The sequence below is a fragment of the Poeciliopsis prolifica genome, unplaced genomic scaffold (genome assembly GCF_027474105.1).
Source record: "Poeciliopsis prolifica strain line A6 unplaced genomic scaffold, Auburn_PproV2 SCAFFOLD019, whole genome shotgun sequence".
NCBI classification, from domain to species: Eukaryota; Metazoa; Chordata; class Actinopteri; order Cyprinodontiformes; family Poeciliidae; genus Poeciliopsis; species Poeciliopsis prolifica.
The window spans coordinates 3,694,254-3,713,349 of NW_026562394.1; the positions used below are offsets into that span (position 1 = coordinate 3,694,254).

The window sequence follows — 19,096 nt, forward strand, 5'->3', positions numbered from 1 at the left end:
GTTTTCTGAAAAACTGTTACAATTATCCAGCCTTGAAGAAATACTTCTGGTACCATTGTGAAGGTTTTCCTATTCCTATATTTGGGGCTAGAATGGGTTTACATTTTACTATGTAACCCCTCTATGTAAACCGATTTCTCCTTATCACAAGGTAAAGTGGGGACAGATGAATGAAAAATGATATTTGGCTATATATATACCTTTATGTGAGCTGAAGGATATCACTTTGGCTACCACTATTACCCTGCAGCAAGAATGTCCTCAGTTCAAGTTGCAGCCCAGAGTTTGTCTGCATGGACTTTGCATGATTTCCTAGTGCATGTTTGGGTTCTTTCCATGTGCTCCGACTTTTTCCCAGTCCAAAAAAAAAAGACTATTTTAGTTACTCTAAGATAAGTGTGTGTGTGCTTTATTGCTCGTGTTGCCCTGTAGTGAATTGGGAATGTGTCCAAGCTGTAACCCGGTCCTTGCTGGAGTGATCATTGGAGATAGGCTGCCCCCTTGTGACCCTGCAAGGGTAAGCTGATATAGATGTTGGGTAGATGGATGTATCTTTATGTTAAATGTCAATAGTTAAAGAAAAAACTTCTAATAGCAGGTGAACTGTTGACACAAAGGGAATATCAAAAGAAATCCCCCAAAACATAAGGCAGAGATTTGTGGAGCTGCTCAAGTCTGGTTCATGCTTGGTAACAATTTTCAGACGCATTGTTTAAAAGACAATTCCACTGAATAATAAATACATTTTTGACCGACACTTCCTCTCAGTATTGTGTCATTTTTCCTGTTTCCATTTATCTTAACGTAGTACAATTTCTCGCCACAAGATGGCGTTTTATCCCATTTTAACAACAAGGCTCGGACTGTTGTCAAACACGTAAAAAAGTGCAAAGAATAGGTTAGTACTTAGAATCAAAACACTTTATTTTGGAAAAAAAAATTAAATACACAATTATAAATAATAATACAAAACCCAAATCTGGGAATTGCTACAAAATCTCTGGTTCAAGCACCCAAATGCTGCAACAGATATGAATCAAACAAGCCTTGATGTGCTTTATTTGACATGTATGTCAACAATAAAAGTTACTTTACTTAGTTCAGTGTTACACATAAAAATATTGACAAAAAATGACCAATAAACACATAACATTATTTAATCCATCTTCCCTACACAAGGTCATTAAAACAAGAAGGCAAATAAATGTTTAATTCTGGTTGCTTTGGGTTTTCTTAAGACAGTGAATAATTAGGTAACTTTTGCTCCTCACACATAAACAAAGCAGCTAAACCTCAGAGGGAGTCTCCTTTTACCTACGTCTTTCCCCCAGTAAAATTAAATTTGCTTAGTCAAAAGCTTTAGACTTTTCTCCTGAAAAGCCTAAACTTTCTCAGTTTCGAAATGTCACGTCTTTCTCATAGACTCGAAAGTAATAAATAAAACACAAACCATATTTTGAAGGATTTTCCTGAGCATTATTATGATTTAGAACATAGCTTTATTGACTCGCCAAAAGAACATGCCAAAATTTAAATGTAAATTAAACCCACAGCTGCTTTGCAGATGATCAGTGTGACTTTTGACACAGATCATCCAACCTGAAACTAACCCTAAAGCCTCCGACTTCACAAGCTGTGCTGCTAACTTAGCAGGAAGAAAAGTGAACCTTGTAAATAAATGCTCCAAGAGCATTAATAGTTTTTTAAGAAACTGGAGCATATTTCTTGTTCTCTCCAGGAAATGGGAAGTCTGGAGCTCGGTTGAAGTGCCCAGTAAGGAAGATTCCCACAGTGCCAACAGTGAAGAGGAAAATGGCAGCCCAGAAACACACCTTGTCGATCATCTTTCCAATCAGAACCCAGCTTTCAATTTCCTGTGAATAGAATAGAATAGAATAGAAACAGTATTTATTGTCCCAGAAGGGAAATTCAAGTGTAACAGCATTACACAGCAACAGCCTTAATGGGTTTTATTAGAGTTGTTTTTTTAATGCATTAACTTTAATGCACAGTTTTAACCTACTGTTAAAACTGTGACATTGTAAAGCAGAAGGAAAAAGGAATTTTGTTTTAAAAGTTTATAGAAAACATAACTATTTACATTCAGCCTCCATTACTTTGATACCCATGAATAAAATCCAATCCACGGTTAGTGAATAGAGTGCTCCTGTCTGAGAGTTTTTGAAAGAAAACCATTGAAAAAACAAACACAATGAAGACCAAGAAACACAGCAGAAAGGTTAGATATTTCTGCTACTACAGGTTAAGATAAAATGAGTTTAAACCAACATTTGGTTTCATCTGTATGTTGAAACCAGAAAAGTTCAGTAAACTACATTGAAGGTTATGAGAATATAGCTTAAGAAGTAAATATACTTTTGGAAGGCACATCATATTTGTTTAAAAAAGGACAAAACTAATCTGCAAACTTAAATTGCAATACTCACAGATCCAATGTCATTCTGCTGTCTTTTGCTCTCAGCAATGAAGTTGCAGGCGTCCACACACTGTTTAATCTCAGGTGCCGCCTGCGCTAAACTCTTGTATAAGTTTGCGGTGCTGCTGACATCTATATTATTTACTGCAAAGGTTGAGAGACTAACAGTTAGAAGCAGAATAACTCCACTAATAGAAGCAAATAATATTTTGAGTTCAACAGCATCAGCGCAGGAGGAGAGATTCTTCTAATTGGAGTATATGGCAAACTTCATGAAAATTTATCAAATGAAAATCACTCTCACCAATTGAACGAGTGAGACCATGCCTCTCTCTTTGTTTGTCAAACATCATTTCACTCCGAGGTTGTTTCAACACATATTCCTCTGCTCTCTGCATGAGGCCGAAGGAGCTGCGCCGCCTCTCCTTCAGCCCGTTCACCTCTGCTGTTGCCTCACTGTCGTCCACCAGCGGGGACATGCCTAAGAAACGAGGCACCATTTCCAAGAACAGCTGCAGGAGACAATTTGGACAATTTTTGTTAGCTCACAAAAACTATGTCTGTTTTTCAAAACATGTCATTTCCCGCGGTGGGCTTACGTGCTTGACAGTGTGGGACATGATGTGAGTGCTGGGGCTGCGGAGAGAGTAGTTCAGCACCACAATCTGATTGGTTGCAATGAGAGTTGTGACACTCATGACAAAAATGAGGTACCTGAGAAGGACATTAGAGATGTCTGTTTGGGGTTAAAGTGTAAAACATAACCAGCAGGGGTCACGAGAGACTACAGATGACTCACTTTCCAATCAGAGGGACAGAGAGTGATGTTTCAGGGACCTTTTGAGCAATCAGAAACAGGAAGACAGTCTGAGCCAACAGCACAGAAATGGAGACAGTCAGTTTTTGTCCTCCAGCTGGAAGAAAATGGGAAAAAAAACCCATCTAAAAATATAATCATTGTACTATAATAGCAACACATAGAGAGAGCAGCAGCATTTTGAAATTTGTATTATTTTGCTGTCAAATTAATATAGAGGACATTAAAACTCACAAACTATTAATTAATATAATATAATACTATATAATCAGCCACTCCAGCCAAGAAAAGAAGATAATATAGAATAACTTAATTTAGGTATGAGATTAGCATCAAACCTAACACAATCTCCGTATTTACAACATTAAGCCAAGCTCCCCTTTGTGTCCACATCTATTAAAACAACAAAAAACTCATTTAGGGGAAAACTAAATTAGATGAATGAGTTCTATTTTTGATATGATTCTCATGCACCCCCTTTCTAATGCTGCCCTGGGCAACTACCCATATGACATACCAATTTTCTGTTCTTTTTTTGTTTTTAAGGGCTGTCAATAATAGCAATTAGCACTGGCCTTGAGCAGGAAGGAAGTAGGCCAGTACAACCAGCGAGGAGATGAGAGAGCAGGGCAGGATGATGTTGATGATATAGAACAGGGGCTTCCTCTGAATGACCAGGTTGAACACGATCTCCTGATACTCCAGGTCGTCGGGGGAATACCTCGAGTTGATCATCTTCCTGGCAGGTCGGTGGACAATGGCCCACTCACCATTCTCTGTTAGGGGGACACATAAACAGTCGGGATGAACCTGCACAGTTTGAATATTAGGGTAGCGACAGAGTGGATTTTGTGTACCTGTGAAAGCAGCTGGGTCAATATGCACCCATTCAAATATTTCATCGTTTTCAGTAGCCAAGATCAAGTCCAGTTCATTGTAACTGTAAGTTTGGGATCTTGTTTGGATTTTTGACAAGCGAAAAGAGAAGAAAGTCAGTTATAATGCAGCCTGAGGCCTGCAGACTGTGTTTTATTTTAGTTTATTATTTACCTGAATACCAGTGTGCAGTTTTGGTAGTCAAATGGGAAGTAAGTAATTTCAATCGCACAGGTGCTACGGTAGATAGCAGGAGGCAACCAGTACATCCACCCATCACTGCTGATCAGGACATTTGCGTAGTAAGCCACGTCAAACTGGCCATCAATGCTGCACAAGAAGAAGATAAATTAGAAACAATGCTGACCTGAGGCTGCATTCTTGCTCTGTAGCAGGAAAAAATATGCAGTATTTGACACATTTTTGTGAAGCCCTCACTTGTTCTCAAGGACTATGTCAGGAAGCCAAACCGTGTTGTATGGGACCCGGATAACTTGAATGCCGTGATAATTGCTCTCATTCCAGGCAAGGCGATAATCAGACCATTGCTGTTGATGACATTTGAGAGAAAGGTCACCAATGACGTTAAAATACAGACGTGGCTGGAGTCAAACAAGAAAAAAAAAGACATCTGGCTTCCAGTAACTCAAACTACAAATGAAAAGAGAGTAAACTTACAATTTCAATCCAAACATTGGTTGTTAGAGTCTCTTCCTTTTCATTCTGAAAATTCGGGGGAGAAAAAGAAAAAGAAAAGCATTGAACATCTGTTGTCTTTAAATAGAACCAGAACTGTGCTAAGAGGTAAATCTTGTAACTTTTTGTTTTCACAGTTTATGTCTCAGCCTGATTTCGGACCGACACAAAGTAATGAAAACTGGAAAGACACACTGAAGGTTTTCACTCTTTGTGGTTTAGTTTGCTGTGAAGTCAAATGGTTTCGAACAGACATTGCTAAATGTTTAAAGCTCAGTCAAATTAAATGTAGAGCAACAAATTTTCGACAAATCCTAATAAATTCAACAAAATTTAGGTCTGAGCTTTGACTGGGCAAAAACGTGACCAAACAGACTCCAAAAAATGTTCATGAAGCTGTTTGTTCACTGATGTTTTCTAAGAAACGTCACAGGAACAGGAGTATTTGTCTTGATGAAGCACTTGATTTTATGTGAATATGAACAAACACTTTTTAGATTTCTTTTACAAAAACATAAGCTTATGTCGGTCTTTCACATAAAACCTCATTCAAATACATTGAGGTCTGTGGTTGGTCTGTAATTTTTGCAGAGGAGTTTTCTCTTATCTTTTATTTGTGTGTTTTCTTTTTCTTTTTTTTTTCAACAAATGACAGCTTGCAGCTCTCACCAGTGAGATAAGGTTCGTCAGCGTCAGCTTGATCATAACCTGCACTCTTTCCTTAGGTTCAACTGCAGGACGAATGTTCTTGTTGTAGCTTTTGAACAAGTCGTAAATCAGCTCAGACTCCTCATTACACGCCACTGTAGGAATGAAACACAGGATGTAAAAGAGGCAGCAGGGGAATTTTTTTCCAACAATCATGACATTTTTAATAAACATGAAATCAGTCTGCTAAATCTGTTTTATAGCTTTAGCCTTGTTGTACACCTGTCTTCCAAGTGTTTGATATGCCACAGGCACAAACATATAATTTCTATGACTCTGAGCAGCAACCCTAAATCTGCACCTTAAATCACTTGGCTCATAAACTCTAGAATTAGTTGTCATGTTTTGCAATAAAAGTCAAAGTTACACACGACAAAACATGGAATCGTGTCCTCCCTTATGAGCCGGCAGCATGGCTGGTCCTGCCAGGCGCAAATATTTAACCTACCCATGGGACAGTTTGCATAGCTGCCGCTCTGTAATGACAGCGTTGACAGCTGCTTCATTTTTTTAATCATTAAATACAGATGAGCTTCATGTAATATGCATTCAGAGACAAACATGCTCAAAGTGTGAAAATCTGAATATCTAAGTGCATCAGTCTTTGAGCTCCTCTAAATAAAAACGAAAAAACAAGTTGAAGGACAGAAATCTGTGAATTCGGTTTGATCTGCGGTAATAGAAATAACATTGCACCGCATATCCGTTTGAAACAATGCTGTTGACTTCAGTGCAGGGCTATTTGAGCTGAACAGTATGTACTTATCTTCTAAATACAGCTCACTCAATCAACTCAAGTGCATACGAGGTTTAGTCAGTATTTAATGTCAGCGCTTTGACCTCTCTTCACTTCCTGCAGCTGATACCGAAATCGTCGTGAAGACGAGCGTAGAGAAAAGAAATCGTACGGAGGATGGCAGAAGGGCGCATCAAAACTTTGACAAACAAAACCTGCAACAGGATCTTTTATACCTGGTGATACGAAGGCAGACAGCGTCTTGTGTCAGAGCAACATGACCGTACGGGTAAATATTGCAACATCGCTGTTTCAGCTTTGTAAATAACTGACTTTTTGTGCTGAGCTAATCACTGGCAAATAGCACAAAAAAAATACATTCAGGTCAATGACAATGTATTCAAATGTTTTTACAACGCATGATGCAATTATCACCAGGTTAAAAAGTGCAAACAAATTCAAACAAAAAATTAATTGCTCATTCTCATCTCTACCTTCCCTGCTTTGGTTTGTCATCCTCATTTAGGAGTATATCTTTAAAAGACTTAAGGAGTTATTTGTTATTTCAGTAACGACATATTTAGATGTGTGACATTGCTGCCGTCACCTCTGATGTGCAACTTTTTGATCTCAACCAATGTTGTCTAAAATATGTGGGGCATATTTCAGAAAATCCATTCTGAAAACTCTAGTCTGCATGAACACACCAGATGTGGCCTTCCATGTGAAAACCGCTTTCTTCCCAAGTTCTAACAAAAGATCAAAAGGCTATTCACTGATTCACATTTCTGTCTTTCTAAACTTCCCCAACAGAACCTCGTGTCTCATGCAGGAAATACATCCGAAGTGCAATAATGCATTTCTTCAGTTAATGCTCAGCAAACAATGTCTTTAATACATATTGATTGGGTCATGCTGAAGTGTAGGGATGCAGAGACAGGACAGATTTCTGGACTCCAGTCTCATGAATATTATCAAGAACATTATCAAGAATAGAACAGGTTCGAAAGGGGAGCTGGATCCAGTAGCACTGACCAGCATCCAGATGCAGCTGGTTTTGATAGAACATCATTAGGCTGCATTTCTGCTTTGTTTTTTATATTTATGAGTGTCAAATATGGAATAGAAACAAAGCATGTAAAAGCCTTTCTGTCGACTCCTGAAAGACCAGCAGTCCTGAAAGACCAGCAGTTTTTGTTTTATTAATCTGCATTTAACCAAATAAAATTCACGGAGATCAAGAACTCTTTCACAAGGGCAAGAAGGCAGCAGCACACGTCAGGTAAGACTCGAGAACAGAAATAACAGAAATAGACATTAGAAATATAGAAATGTCAACAATTTGACAACAAAGAGCAGTAGTTGTGACAATACTAACTTTAAAACAGTCAATTTGTCAATTTAAGATTTAAAACAGATATCTGTGCTTGGTAAATGTTTGCTAAAGTTAAACTTTTAATTATCTTTAATTATTTTGTGAATGTGATTTTTTTTTAAGTTTATTTCTAAAACATTGCTCACAGTTTACAAAATCTGCATTATTATCCTCGTGGTTCAGATAATTTTAATTTGGCCTTACAGTGATTTAAAATACAACATAATTAATTGCATTAAATAGTAATTCTATGTTAGTTTTCATATATTTCTCAACTGAAGTGAACTCATTTTAGTGATAAGTAAATCCTGATCTGAAAATGATACAGATATTTTTTGTTGTCTTTAAATGATTGAGAAAGAACATTAGAAGAAAATCTAGTGGATTATGAAACTGTATATTCAGATAGTTTGATTTTTGGTGTTTCTGTTTTTTTGTCATGTTAAATAAATAACTAGAGTAAACAGAAAAACTGTAGGCTCAGTGATGATTTCTTTAAGAGACAAAATGCAAACCAACTAGAAATAGTTTCCCCTGTTACAGTTATTATATCTTTACCAGATTTCAGTGTTAAACTGGAGGATTTTCTTCTAAAGAGCAGAATTCATGTTTCTATCAGTTATAACAAACCATCGTCACAATACAACCACCATGTTGATCTGTTGATTATAATTTCCTTTTCAGTTTTGCGTCTGATGTAAAATGACATTTTAAAAAAGTTTCCCTTTTATCCAGTCAATCCAAGTACTCTTTTGCAAAGTCTTGAAAATAAAATAAAATGTTTAGCAAATGCAAGTGAAGTATCTTTTAAGTTTTCCCACGGATTCACTTTTTGTTCGTATTTCTTATTGATGAACTCTGACCTTAACTGTGAGGTCGGAGATTCTTCAAATATCATTCTTGGTTCTTTTATAACATCCTGGATAAGCTGTAGTATGTAATTCTGTTAGGCTGAACACTTCTGGGAAGATTCTTATCCATAATTTCCATTTGTGGCTCTCACTGTGGATTTTAACATGCTTTAATGAATCTTCCAGACTGACAGACTTTAGATTTTGATATGATGTGTTGTTTTCTTTTAGCCTATTTCATGTTGCCAAAGAAATTTGTTTAATTTTTTTGACAAGAAACTTTACATCAAACAATACTTACTTGTGAAAATTAGCCAAGCTTTAAAAAACATAATGAGGTTAACTGCAGTAAATTCACTATTTAACAAGAAGCGTCAAACACTTTTCAGGCGCCAGAGTAACTTAGGTAATTATTAACCCTTAACTGAAAGTAGAATTTTAAAACTACTTTTAGTGATAATAATTAATAAGAATAACAAAACCGACAGATCAACAATCCTAACACTCCTGTTTGCACATTTGAATCATAATCTACGTTGGGATCCTGTATGTTGGGGCCTTGACTGTTTTCAGCACGATGAGTTGTGTGTGGCTGTCAGTGGGATCAACCACCCCACCACTGGCCCCACACGCTTTAAATACCTGAATTCAATATCAGGATCGTTCAAAAATAAAGAATAATAATCCTTCGTTTGGTAATGTTCCCAGACATCTGTTACAGGTATCTCTTTCCCCTTTCTCCTACTCTCACATTATTCATACTATCATGTTTTTCATTTAAACTGTATAAACAAATTAAGAATTATACTTATAATAAACCCTTTGGAGATTAAATTTAGTTTTAATGGCAGAAACCGGTAAAAGTCCTAGTAAGCATAATAAAACCTGCATTCTTACTAAATTCCATCTTATTTTGTTTCGTCTTATGGGTTGTAAATGGTTAACATGACTTACTTCTAGACCACAGGACATTTTCTACACATAATGAATTGCTAAAACGAAGACCTTTACAGTTGCTCATCCTTGAACACGGATCGTCTGTCCACATATAGCGTCATAACTGCACAGCCTGCCAGTCACTGAAGATCAACCAAAAGTTTGCAAACACACCACTTACCCAGGCTCGTTAGAGTCCCCAGAGCAGTTAGAAAGACGAAAAATATCCCTAAACAGCGCAGAGCCATTATGTCCCCTGGAGCCCCCTAATGCATTCCACTTGACTATGTTTAAATATAAAGTGAGGAGGAGAAAGAGTGTGAGAGTAAAGACCGAAGGGGAAGAGCCTTAAATCCCCCCTATCAAACACCCTGACTGTTGTCCAGCCCCGCTGTCGGTCCATCCGAGGCTCGGGTTACACAGCAGCTGGAGGCACTAAACCCGGACTTCAAGTCACACTCCAGTCATCCACAATAATCATCATCAAGATCATCGAACAACTACAGCAATGCAACCCGTCCGTCCTGTGCAGTTCAGTTTCTGAAACTGCTTCCTGTCGACATGCATGTATCCAGTTTTATTGGTTTGTTTTTAGCTGTATTTGTGTGAAACTAACGAAAAGCCACGGATTCACAAACCCCCATGGGGGTCGCAAGGAGAACAGGTGACTGGATGTGTGGGCCTGCCCCCCTCCAATCAACCCCCCTCTGCTATGAATGCTGGGTATTAATACATACTGCAGACTCATACCACTTCCACTGCAGGAGTCCTGCAGCAAGACAGAGACTGAGGATTACCAGTATTCATAGGAGACACTGCTTAGAAAAATCAATAACCCACCGGGGAGCGAGTCTCTGATCTGCATCAAGATAAGTCAGCTAACTTTTATGTTTTCTGCAGCTCACTCCAAGATGGCAGTGAAAATATAACTGACATGCTTTAGGGTTGTAAGGTTTGCTGTGAGTAACAATTAAATTGTCTTTATTCAGGGTGACAATGAGAAATCTGGAATGTGCCATGCGAGTTGCTCAGAATGTGACGTACTTCTAAATATACAGCAAGGAAAACAGAGATGAGCTTCTTTACAGTAACTAGAATTCAGAGAGGGTGTGGGTGTCTCACACTTACAACTCAGACGCAGGTCCAAAGCAGTCACACTTTCAGGTTTAGAAAACACTTATGTTTACATGCAGGACAATATCAAAAAAGTACAAAATAAGTTTTCAGCGAGGGTCTTCGACTAAAGCTTATTGGACTGCCTTTCATTAAACACACAAAGGGTTTTAGAAGCAAATAAAACCACTGAGGTATGACACAGAGATAGAAAAAAACCCATTATACAACAAAAAAAGGGTTGCATATCTTTAGGACAAAAAGGAAATGACAAAAAACACAGCATCAACACTTTAGAGAAATAAATCTGCAAATAATGAGACACTGATTCAGATACAGAATCAAAAACCAAGAAACATTTTTGTTTTCATATTTTGTTACTTTCAATAAATTAGTCATTTTCCTGCTGATCTCTGCACATTTCACCCGCAAGAGCTAGCAAATAAAGTAAAGTACAGGGACAGCAGTCTCTTTTTCCCTATCAGTGATTCGAAGATCGTCGGGGAAAACCCAGATTTAAAATATTGTGCCTACTAAACAGTTTTGCAAAATGCTCACTTGATTTGGTCATGATTTGGTGGTTACTTTCCTTTCCATCAGCACACTAGTCACACTAGTGTTTCTCACTTTGCTTCCTCATTTCCAACCCAGCTTTTGTTAGCGAAACAACGATTTGCAGTTTGTGAAATGGTGCTGTTGTTTATTTAAGGTTATTAAACATGAAACCCAATATGTCAGGGAATATGCTCTGAATTATAAAAGGCTGCATTGAGTCAACATTTACAGAACCACCGCCATATTTTGCCCATTCCTCTTTGAAAGACAGCTAAAGGTCAGTCATATTGCATGCAACCCTAACCCTGCAATTCAGTAGTGTCTAACAGGGCAACACAGATTCCCATACACATACTCCCTCCTAAGAACAATTCAGAGAAGCCAGTTAACCTAACATTCATATTTTCTTTTATTTGACTGTTAGAGGAAGCTACGATACCCTGGAGAGCCCACAAATGTACGGGCAAAACATGCAGAACGGCTGAGAGGCGAGAGTCAAACAAGGAATGATATTGCTGCAAAGGCAACGGCGTCAAGTGCCCAGCTTTTATTTCCTCACCAATAAATCCAAATAAACTACATAAAAGTTTAGAAATGAGCCAAACGTGAACACATTTTTTTTAGTGAGAATAATAATTGTATCAAGACAAAATGGAACAGAGTTTCCAACTCTATGCATGCATAAAATACTTAAATTAATTATGTGGCTACTGAGGGTAATTTGTAGCTTCACGTGTTAGATAAAGGTTTTATTGCGAAGAGAAGAGCAGATAGGCAGGTTGTAAATACTTGGATCTATTCATTTTTTTATAATGTTTCAGTGAACACGCCAGTGAACGTTGTGCTCTTCAAAAGAGCCTCCTAGGTTTAAGTTTACACTTTCAGAGGCATCACAATGGTTGCGAAGTAATGATGTGAAGCCAAATACCTGCAGCTGGTGAATGAGTCCCTTCATCCCCTTTTTATCAGATAGTGCCTGTTTCAGATCAGATCATCCAGTGGCTCAACTGAATGAAAGGCCTGTGTCCAGCGGCCCCCACTCCAGCAGAATCATAATGAATGGCCCTGCTTTCACTTTTTTTTCCCCGCTCCTTTGCTGGAAAATGCCATTGTTAAGCCCTTCTTCATGAGAGGACACGTGCTGCAGCTTGAGTGTGGAGTTCAATGTCTGTTTAGCTCCCTTTGGACAGCAGTGACTGAACCATCGGAGGCAATAATCAGGCCATTTATGGGCCACATTAGTCAGTTTATGAACATGACTTATAAATCTTAAGACTTTAAGGAAATCACATTGTTGTACAAAGGTAAAACTTTAATTTCAAACAAGTTCAAGATAAGTACGTTATTCCCTCTGTGTTTTGTGGAGCTTTATTTTTCAAATTTGAACAGTTTTATGCACTTTTTTTTTAACCTACGCTGACATGACCTTAATACATAATTTAACTATTCATCTTGTATTTGCATAAACTAAGAGGTTTTGGAGCTTTGCTGGGGTGTGTTAGGGTCATTGTGGCCCTCCCCTCCCTGTGGTGTGTGTAAATGAGTTTTGATGTGACAAGGGAGAAAAAGGAGTGGAGGAGAGGGAGGAGAAAGAGGGAGGGAGCGTAGCGTAGCGGTGGGAGGAGAAGTGAAGGAGCAAGCACTTCTCCACTCACTGGGAATATAGAGCATACAGAGAAGATGGATCCAGAAGAGAGAGGTCACTGTCAGATAAGCTGAGTTGGCTGTGCTTTATCAGCTACAGGCTGCTCCCGGCTGATCTCTGGACTCTCAGATTGAGCAACTCACCAGGAGACTGGCAACTGAATAATGATAAAAAAAAGAAAAAACAGCAGCTTAATAATGCAGGAATAACTAACAGGAACACGCATGTGGGTTTTGGAAATGCATTGACTGAGAAATGTTTTCTTTTGAAGTTTTGAGGAAGAGCATGATAGGTTTCAGAGGACAAGGTGGGAGTCGGAGGACGGGGTCCGGTGACAGCCAGTGAAAGGGCCCAAGCCCTCATGTGAAACACAGAGGAATTAAAAGGTAAAGGGCAGAGAAAGAGCAACTGAGGCAGACTGGCGGGCTGCAGACGGAACGTCAGGATGGGTGTGAAGCGCAAGGCGGCCGCTGCTATCTTGGTCCTGCTGCTGTGTCTCGGATCACTGTGGCTCCGTGAGTATTTCTCTGGGTGTGCAGTGCTAGTCAGCTACGATTAGTTTTATTTCTGCCGCTCTGTTGGGAATGCATTTTGCTCAGATTGAATCACATGGTGCAGACTCAGAAACACTGGTCCTATTTCATGAATATGGATCAGTACGATGTCATGTACCTTTAAACTTAATTCTGGGGTGTTTGGCTTTCATAAACTGTCAGGTTTCTAACTTACAGAAGAAATTTCTCTTTTACTACTATAAAAGGTTTCTTTTATATTAAAAACTTTGTTAAGAGGTTTCTAATATAAAATAAAATAACAACCAGATAACAAATGTGTGATGTAATAATTCCAGGAAGGTCTAAACTGAGACCATGTGATATCTGCTCCAGTACGGATTGAGAGCTGATCCTGGTTTTTAGATGCACGTTCATCTAAACCCAACTGAAAAGGTTCTTCAGTCCAAAAATGACCTAAAAATGTTTCTTTTTTACTTACTTTACTTCCTCATGTGTTATGAAAGCGCTTGTTTCACTTGAACTGAATCATACTGATAACTATGCTTAGAGACATCAAACTAACTGTATATATGTAAGTAATATATGTACTATTATATAATATCTTAATTTCAGTATATCTCATAAATATGATTTAGGGGCAGATTTTGCTTCCCCATATTTCAGGATGTAAAGAATATTATATTTTTGACTTAATTCAACAAGCAGCATAAATTCAAGTGACGTCAGGTGAGCTCACTGATTTAAATCTAGAGTACATTATAAAAATATTCATAGGCTTTGAACCATTTCTTAGTTCATATTTGAATATCTATTGCAAATAAAATCTAAAACTTGTAGCCTTTTGTTTGTGAAATTTTAGAGAATATCTTTTTTGAATACTTTGTATAATCTGGGGGAAAATATTAACCTTGTTTTGCAGCAACAGTAACATTTATGTGAGGCCTATTGTATTTTCACCCTCCTGGAACTTGGGGAGGGTTTAGATAAGAATGAAGCGCTCCTCCATTTTCAAGGTTTCGAATGTCTTTGTCAACATCCAAGTACTGAGCCAGAAACGCTGGTTCCCATACTCCCTGTGAGAAACTCTGTGAGTCGTGACGACAGCGACTCTCTGTCTGATTAAAACAGATCAAACGGAGCAGAATTTGATTCTTGCAAGGATTGATAAAGTTCTGTTTGAGTGAAAGTCACAGATTTCTGTTTGTCATAACTGGAAACTTTTTTTTTTCCATTTTAATTTGTTCCATTATCAAGTATTAAAGTCAAAACCTTTTAGAAAGACTATTTGATGCATCTGCAGATGCATGTCTTTTGAACTATGTCTTTATTGGTTTTATATGTATTGACAAAACGTTTTTTCTATTCTGCTTTGGTCATTGGATGGAGAGTCGATAGGCATAATTTCTTAAGTCTTTCCACAGATTCTCAATAGAATTCAAACACATAGATATCTGGCTTTATATTTAACCGCTACCACAGTCTCAAGTCTCACAGCCTCCAAAACCAGGAATGCTTCGGTTTACCTCTATTCACCAACTTTCCTGGAGAAGTAAAGCATCCTGTCAACACAATGCTGCATGGCGATGTGTTCAGCGTCACCTGAACTCATTTACACAATTTTGCATATTATCCAAAAATGTAAATACTGGTCTGAGTTGACCAGAGAATCTTCCTTCACTTCTTTGCTGTGTCCCCTGCACTGATTGTGACAAATTGAAAGTAGGAATTACTGTGACATTGTTATTGCCAATCTCCCTCAAAGTCTGGATTGACGAGTAACAACTAATATTTGCACAGTTGACAGATTTTCCTTCCTCACCTGTTAATCTGTTGAATTCCTCCTTGGCTTCGAAAGGCAATTGGTTGCATTATTTATAGGTGTCAATAAGGTGAATTAACACAAATACACACTTTTTCTGAAATCCTTGTCTAACTTTAAATCATCAGAAATATTTGAAAGCCAGTTATTCCTTAATCTGTTTCTAGGTAGTAGGATTACCGATCGGCAAAACTGCAGCACATGAGAACAAAAGTAGGCTAACCTCAAGTAACTGAAGACAATTAGAGGCATTACTACAGCAGCAGGATTTAACAAATTAAATCCACCGCTCATTGATCCGCTCTTCACCCCCTTAGCCCACTCTAGACTCTCTCTTTCTGTTGATCTTTCCTGCAGCATGCAGCTTTTCTCTTTTTTGGATGAACTAATCCTTAAAAAAGAAAAAAAGAGAAAATTATCAAAAATAAAAGCAACTATTGTGAGCTGTTGGACATGAAGGAAGATTTTATGGCTTCTTCAAACACTGACAAAATATAGACCATCACAATTGTCAATTTTGAAGAGATCATTGCCAATATTGTATAACATGTTCATGTTTTTCTTACTGCAGAGGGAGGTTTGGACTATCACTGGGATTCCTGTTTAAAAGCTTACAATCAGGTTAATAAGGTAAAAAAAACACAAAGGCTGTGTAGAAATGACTCAAAACTGGGTTTGAGTTGGGAAGCACACTAGCAGTGAATCAATAAGTCACCTGAGCTTTGTCTTTCTTTGTCCCCTGTCAATTAACCCCTGACCTCACCACACGTCCCCAGCCCCCTCTGCAGAATCAGCCTCACCAGCTGTCCAACAGCAGCGAGGCAGACGAGACGCAGGGCCCGCCTGTCCTCGCTCTGTGTCCCGGCCAGCACTTCCAGGTGTCAGTGTTGGTCTCCCACCTGCTGGCTGCTCAGGCGTACACCTCGGATGTGCTGCTGCAGCCGTATCTGTCCAGCTGGGACGAGCTTGTAAAGTAAGAGCATCTATGAAAGCTTTATCACAGTCACAGATAAATAAGCTTGAAAAACACTCATATCCCTTGAAATGTTCACAATTTGTCAAACTTTAGTCTATCTTAATGGGACTTTATGATACAGTGACAAACACATCATTCCAACTTTTAAATAAATTTTTAACAATATTGGACCAGACATAACTGTGCAACTGTTTTGTCTGTCTTTTACCTAAAATACTAATAAAATAATGCTTAGAAATGTTGGGTTTTTAGGCACATAAGCAATAACAAGATAACATCAACAAGGTGCTGTACATACAAACCCACTTCTGGCACTCGAGGAGGATTATTTCTGTTCTTTGTCTCTGTCCCAGGTTCATGGAGTCTCTGGGCCCGATGGTTAGTTTAATATCAAATGAGATAGAGACTAAGACTGCTATAATCCGCCAACTGGCCCTGCTTTCTGAGAAGAGCCCAGAAGCAGAGTTTGTCCCAGACATGCACTCAGGAGACTCACAAACTGGGGTGAAAAAGTTTGCTGGGGATCCGCAGGGGGCCTACCACTCCGTGCGCTCGATGATTTGGACTGAGCTGAATCGAGGCATAGTCGATTTCCACCACCAGACAGACTCAGGATGCCGGACCCTTCTGCGACTCCATCGAGCTCTGCTCTGGTTGAAACTCTTCCTGGAGAAGCTGGCAGAGACGCCGACGGCCGGACGCCTCAGGAGTCCCTCGGACCTGTGTCGGGAGGCGTACCAGAACACCCTCTCTCACCACCACACTTGGTTTGTCCGGCGGGCGGCTGAGTTGGCCTTCATCGCCCTGCCGGAGCGAGGATTTTTCTTCAGGCTGGTGTGTGTGCAGAACCAGGAGGAGCTGAGCGTGGTGTTAACCAGAGTAGTTGATGCCATTGGAGAAATCTATGACAGGACACAGAAAGCACTGGAGGAAAACGCCATGCTGGACTTACCTTGACAATGTGAATCATCTTTTTGTCTTTGGAATCACCATTAAACTTTCAGTTTCAATCAAGAAAGAAGTAAACCTTTCGAAACCAGCTGAGCAGACTATTACAGAAGTCAAGAAATAAACAGTCTGAGCTTATAATCGAATTACCTTAGAGATAATTCGATGAAATAGATGACATACGGAGGCACCGACTCATTTAATCGGGTGAAAACATCATTATAAAAACATCTGCGTAACACATTTCCCAAAGGAAGCAGTGCTTTGTGATTGAATCAGATTAATTGTTCTTGTTTTTGTATATTCCTCTGCCTGTTGTGGCATTTTTCTATGGATTAGATAATAACTGCCTGATTAAGTGTGAAGAATTTCATGCTCATTGATTTCGTATGCTGATGCCAACAAATTGCTGCAGCAGCAGTCTCTCATGATGAGATGTCTCCTGTGAAACAGTATGTGCAGAACGGGGGATGACATGCTGCATTTTACAGTAATAAGAACATGTTCTGTAATATTGTAATATTTAGAAAAAAAATAAGATTTAGTTAGACAAGAAAAAAAGTACTTTGCAGTTTTCTTAAAAATATGCTGCAGACAAAATATGTACATATTAATCCAGGTCTGGATGAGTCTGAAAAAAAATGTGTTTCTTCATTCATTCCTTTCTTCATTCTGTATGTTTTTTCCCCCTTTCAGGTTAGAAAAGGTTGCAATGTGTTAAATGTAGGAACATTATCATCAGAGTCTGGAAAAGTATGAAATCTTTACCTCGACATGCTGATTGTAATGTGATAATTCATCCAGCAGAGGCTCCAGTACTCTAATCTGGAGTAATCTTTCTATTCCAACAGCTTCCTGGCTTAAATCCACTGACAGGCCAGAGAAACAAAAAAGCAATAAATATATAGGCTTTATGCATTCAGCTTTCTTAATGAAAATGTCTTGCAACTAACATTCACTGGTTTACATCCCACTATTTTAAAACCCTACAATGCTTCATAATCCTGGCCACCTGCCTTTCCTTGCATTAATCTCTTTCTAAGGAGGAGAGAAAAGAAAGGAGGGATAAATATACAGCTTGAAACCCTGGCAGAGAGCTGCAGCCATTCTTTATAACAGCTTTTACATAAAAAATGTGGAAAAAGCTGTTTTATTATGATTCTATGTCAGATTAAACATCTAAGTTTAAGCAGTTTTCTGTTAAAAACTCCAGCCAAAGAGTGAATTTGGACTTTCACTGTAATAACTAGTTTATTATGGTTTAAAAAGTTTATCCCTGCCAGTTCCACTCATTCTATTTCATAGCATCTAAAGGTGGAAACAAAACTCCTAGTATTTAAGATTATCTCCAAATTTCAGGAGATGGTTTTGAATTTTTCAAAGTGAGGTTCTGTTAAAATATTACAGGCAGTCCATATCTAATCTGCAGTATATTGTCCTCTTGGTGTCTTCAGCTTAGCATAGATCCAGATTGGTTGGAGTAACAAGCGGAAGCTAAAGGCTCGCTAGTCCAAGAGCAGCCAAGACCAAAGCAAACGCCTAACTTCTTAAAACAACTGTAATCTTAGAAATGTCCCAGTTTTTTGTTTAATGCAGTTTTATAAACCTTTAAACTGTTTCTATGTTTGAATTGGATAGTTATTTACAGAAAATCTGATGTTTCTAGAAAAGGAGGTAAGAGTCGGCGCATCACTAATAATCTTCCTGCAGGAAACAAACATATTGAGACAGATACAAAGTGATTAAATGAAGTTAAAACATGAATCACCTTTGACAATTTGACTGTCATATAAAAAATAGTGAACTACTGCTTTAAGACAACTCTGATCTAAAAATTGACAGCAGTTTATGCAAACACTTTTTGAAACTTTATACTTGTTACATTTGTGTGGGTTTGCTATGGACCACTGAGATTATTTTGAGTGAGATTACAGAATATATTTACAAAAAGACACATCTGACACTTCCTGACTCCTTCTTTTTCCCTTGAAAGTATAATATATTGTTACAACGTCACAATCATCGGATAATGCCACAAAATAATCCAACACTTCAGTAAACATGAAGCTAAGATGCAAGAAGCAAAACCAAGG

At 38.4% G+C, this 19,096-nt stretch overlaps 2 protein-coding genes across 2 annotated transcripts; one reads left to right on the forward strand and one right to left on the reverse strand.

Annotated features, from left to right (window-relative positions):
* Positions 1 to 903: 903 nt before the first annotated feature.
* Positions 904 to 9,780, reverse strand: chrne (cholinergic receptor, nicotinic, epsilon). The gene is made up of 12 exons (XM_055044010.1): positions 9,614 to 9,780; positions 5,496 to 5,629; positions 4,809 to 4,853; positions 4,569 to 4,678; positions 4,305 to 4,460; positions 4,112 to 4,209; positions 3,830 to 4,030; positions 3,237 to 3,351; positions 3,037 to 3,151; positions 2,742 to 2,949; positions 2,448 to 2,581; positions 904 to 1,874 (listed from the first exon to the last, which is right to left on the reverse strand). Exons 1-12 carry the CDS (start codon positions 9,678 to 9,680, stop codon positions 1,704 to 1,706), a joined length of 1,554 nt encoding a protein of 517 aa, XP_054899985.1. The 5' UTR covers positions 9,681 to 9,780; the 3' UTR covers positions 904 to 1,703.
* A 400-nt stretch (positions 9,781 to 10,180) lies between these two features.
* gltpd2b (glycolipid transfer protein domain containing 2b) lies at positions 10,181 to 18,957 on the forward strand. Its single transcript, XM_055043824.1, has 4 exons — positions 10,181 to 13,260; positions 15,651 to 15,709; positions 15,856 to 16,052; positions 16,409 to 18,957. The coding sequence occupies exons 1-4, from the start codon at positions 13,191 to 13,193 to the stop codon at positions 17,010 to 17,012; spliced, it is 930 nt and encodes a 309-aa protein (XP_054899799.1). The 5' UTR covers positions 10,181 to 13,190; the 3' UTR covers positions 17,013 to 18,957.
* The last annotated feature ends 139 nt before the right edge of the window (positions 18,958 to 19,096 follow it).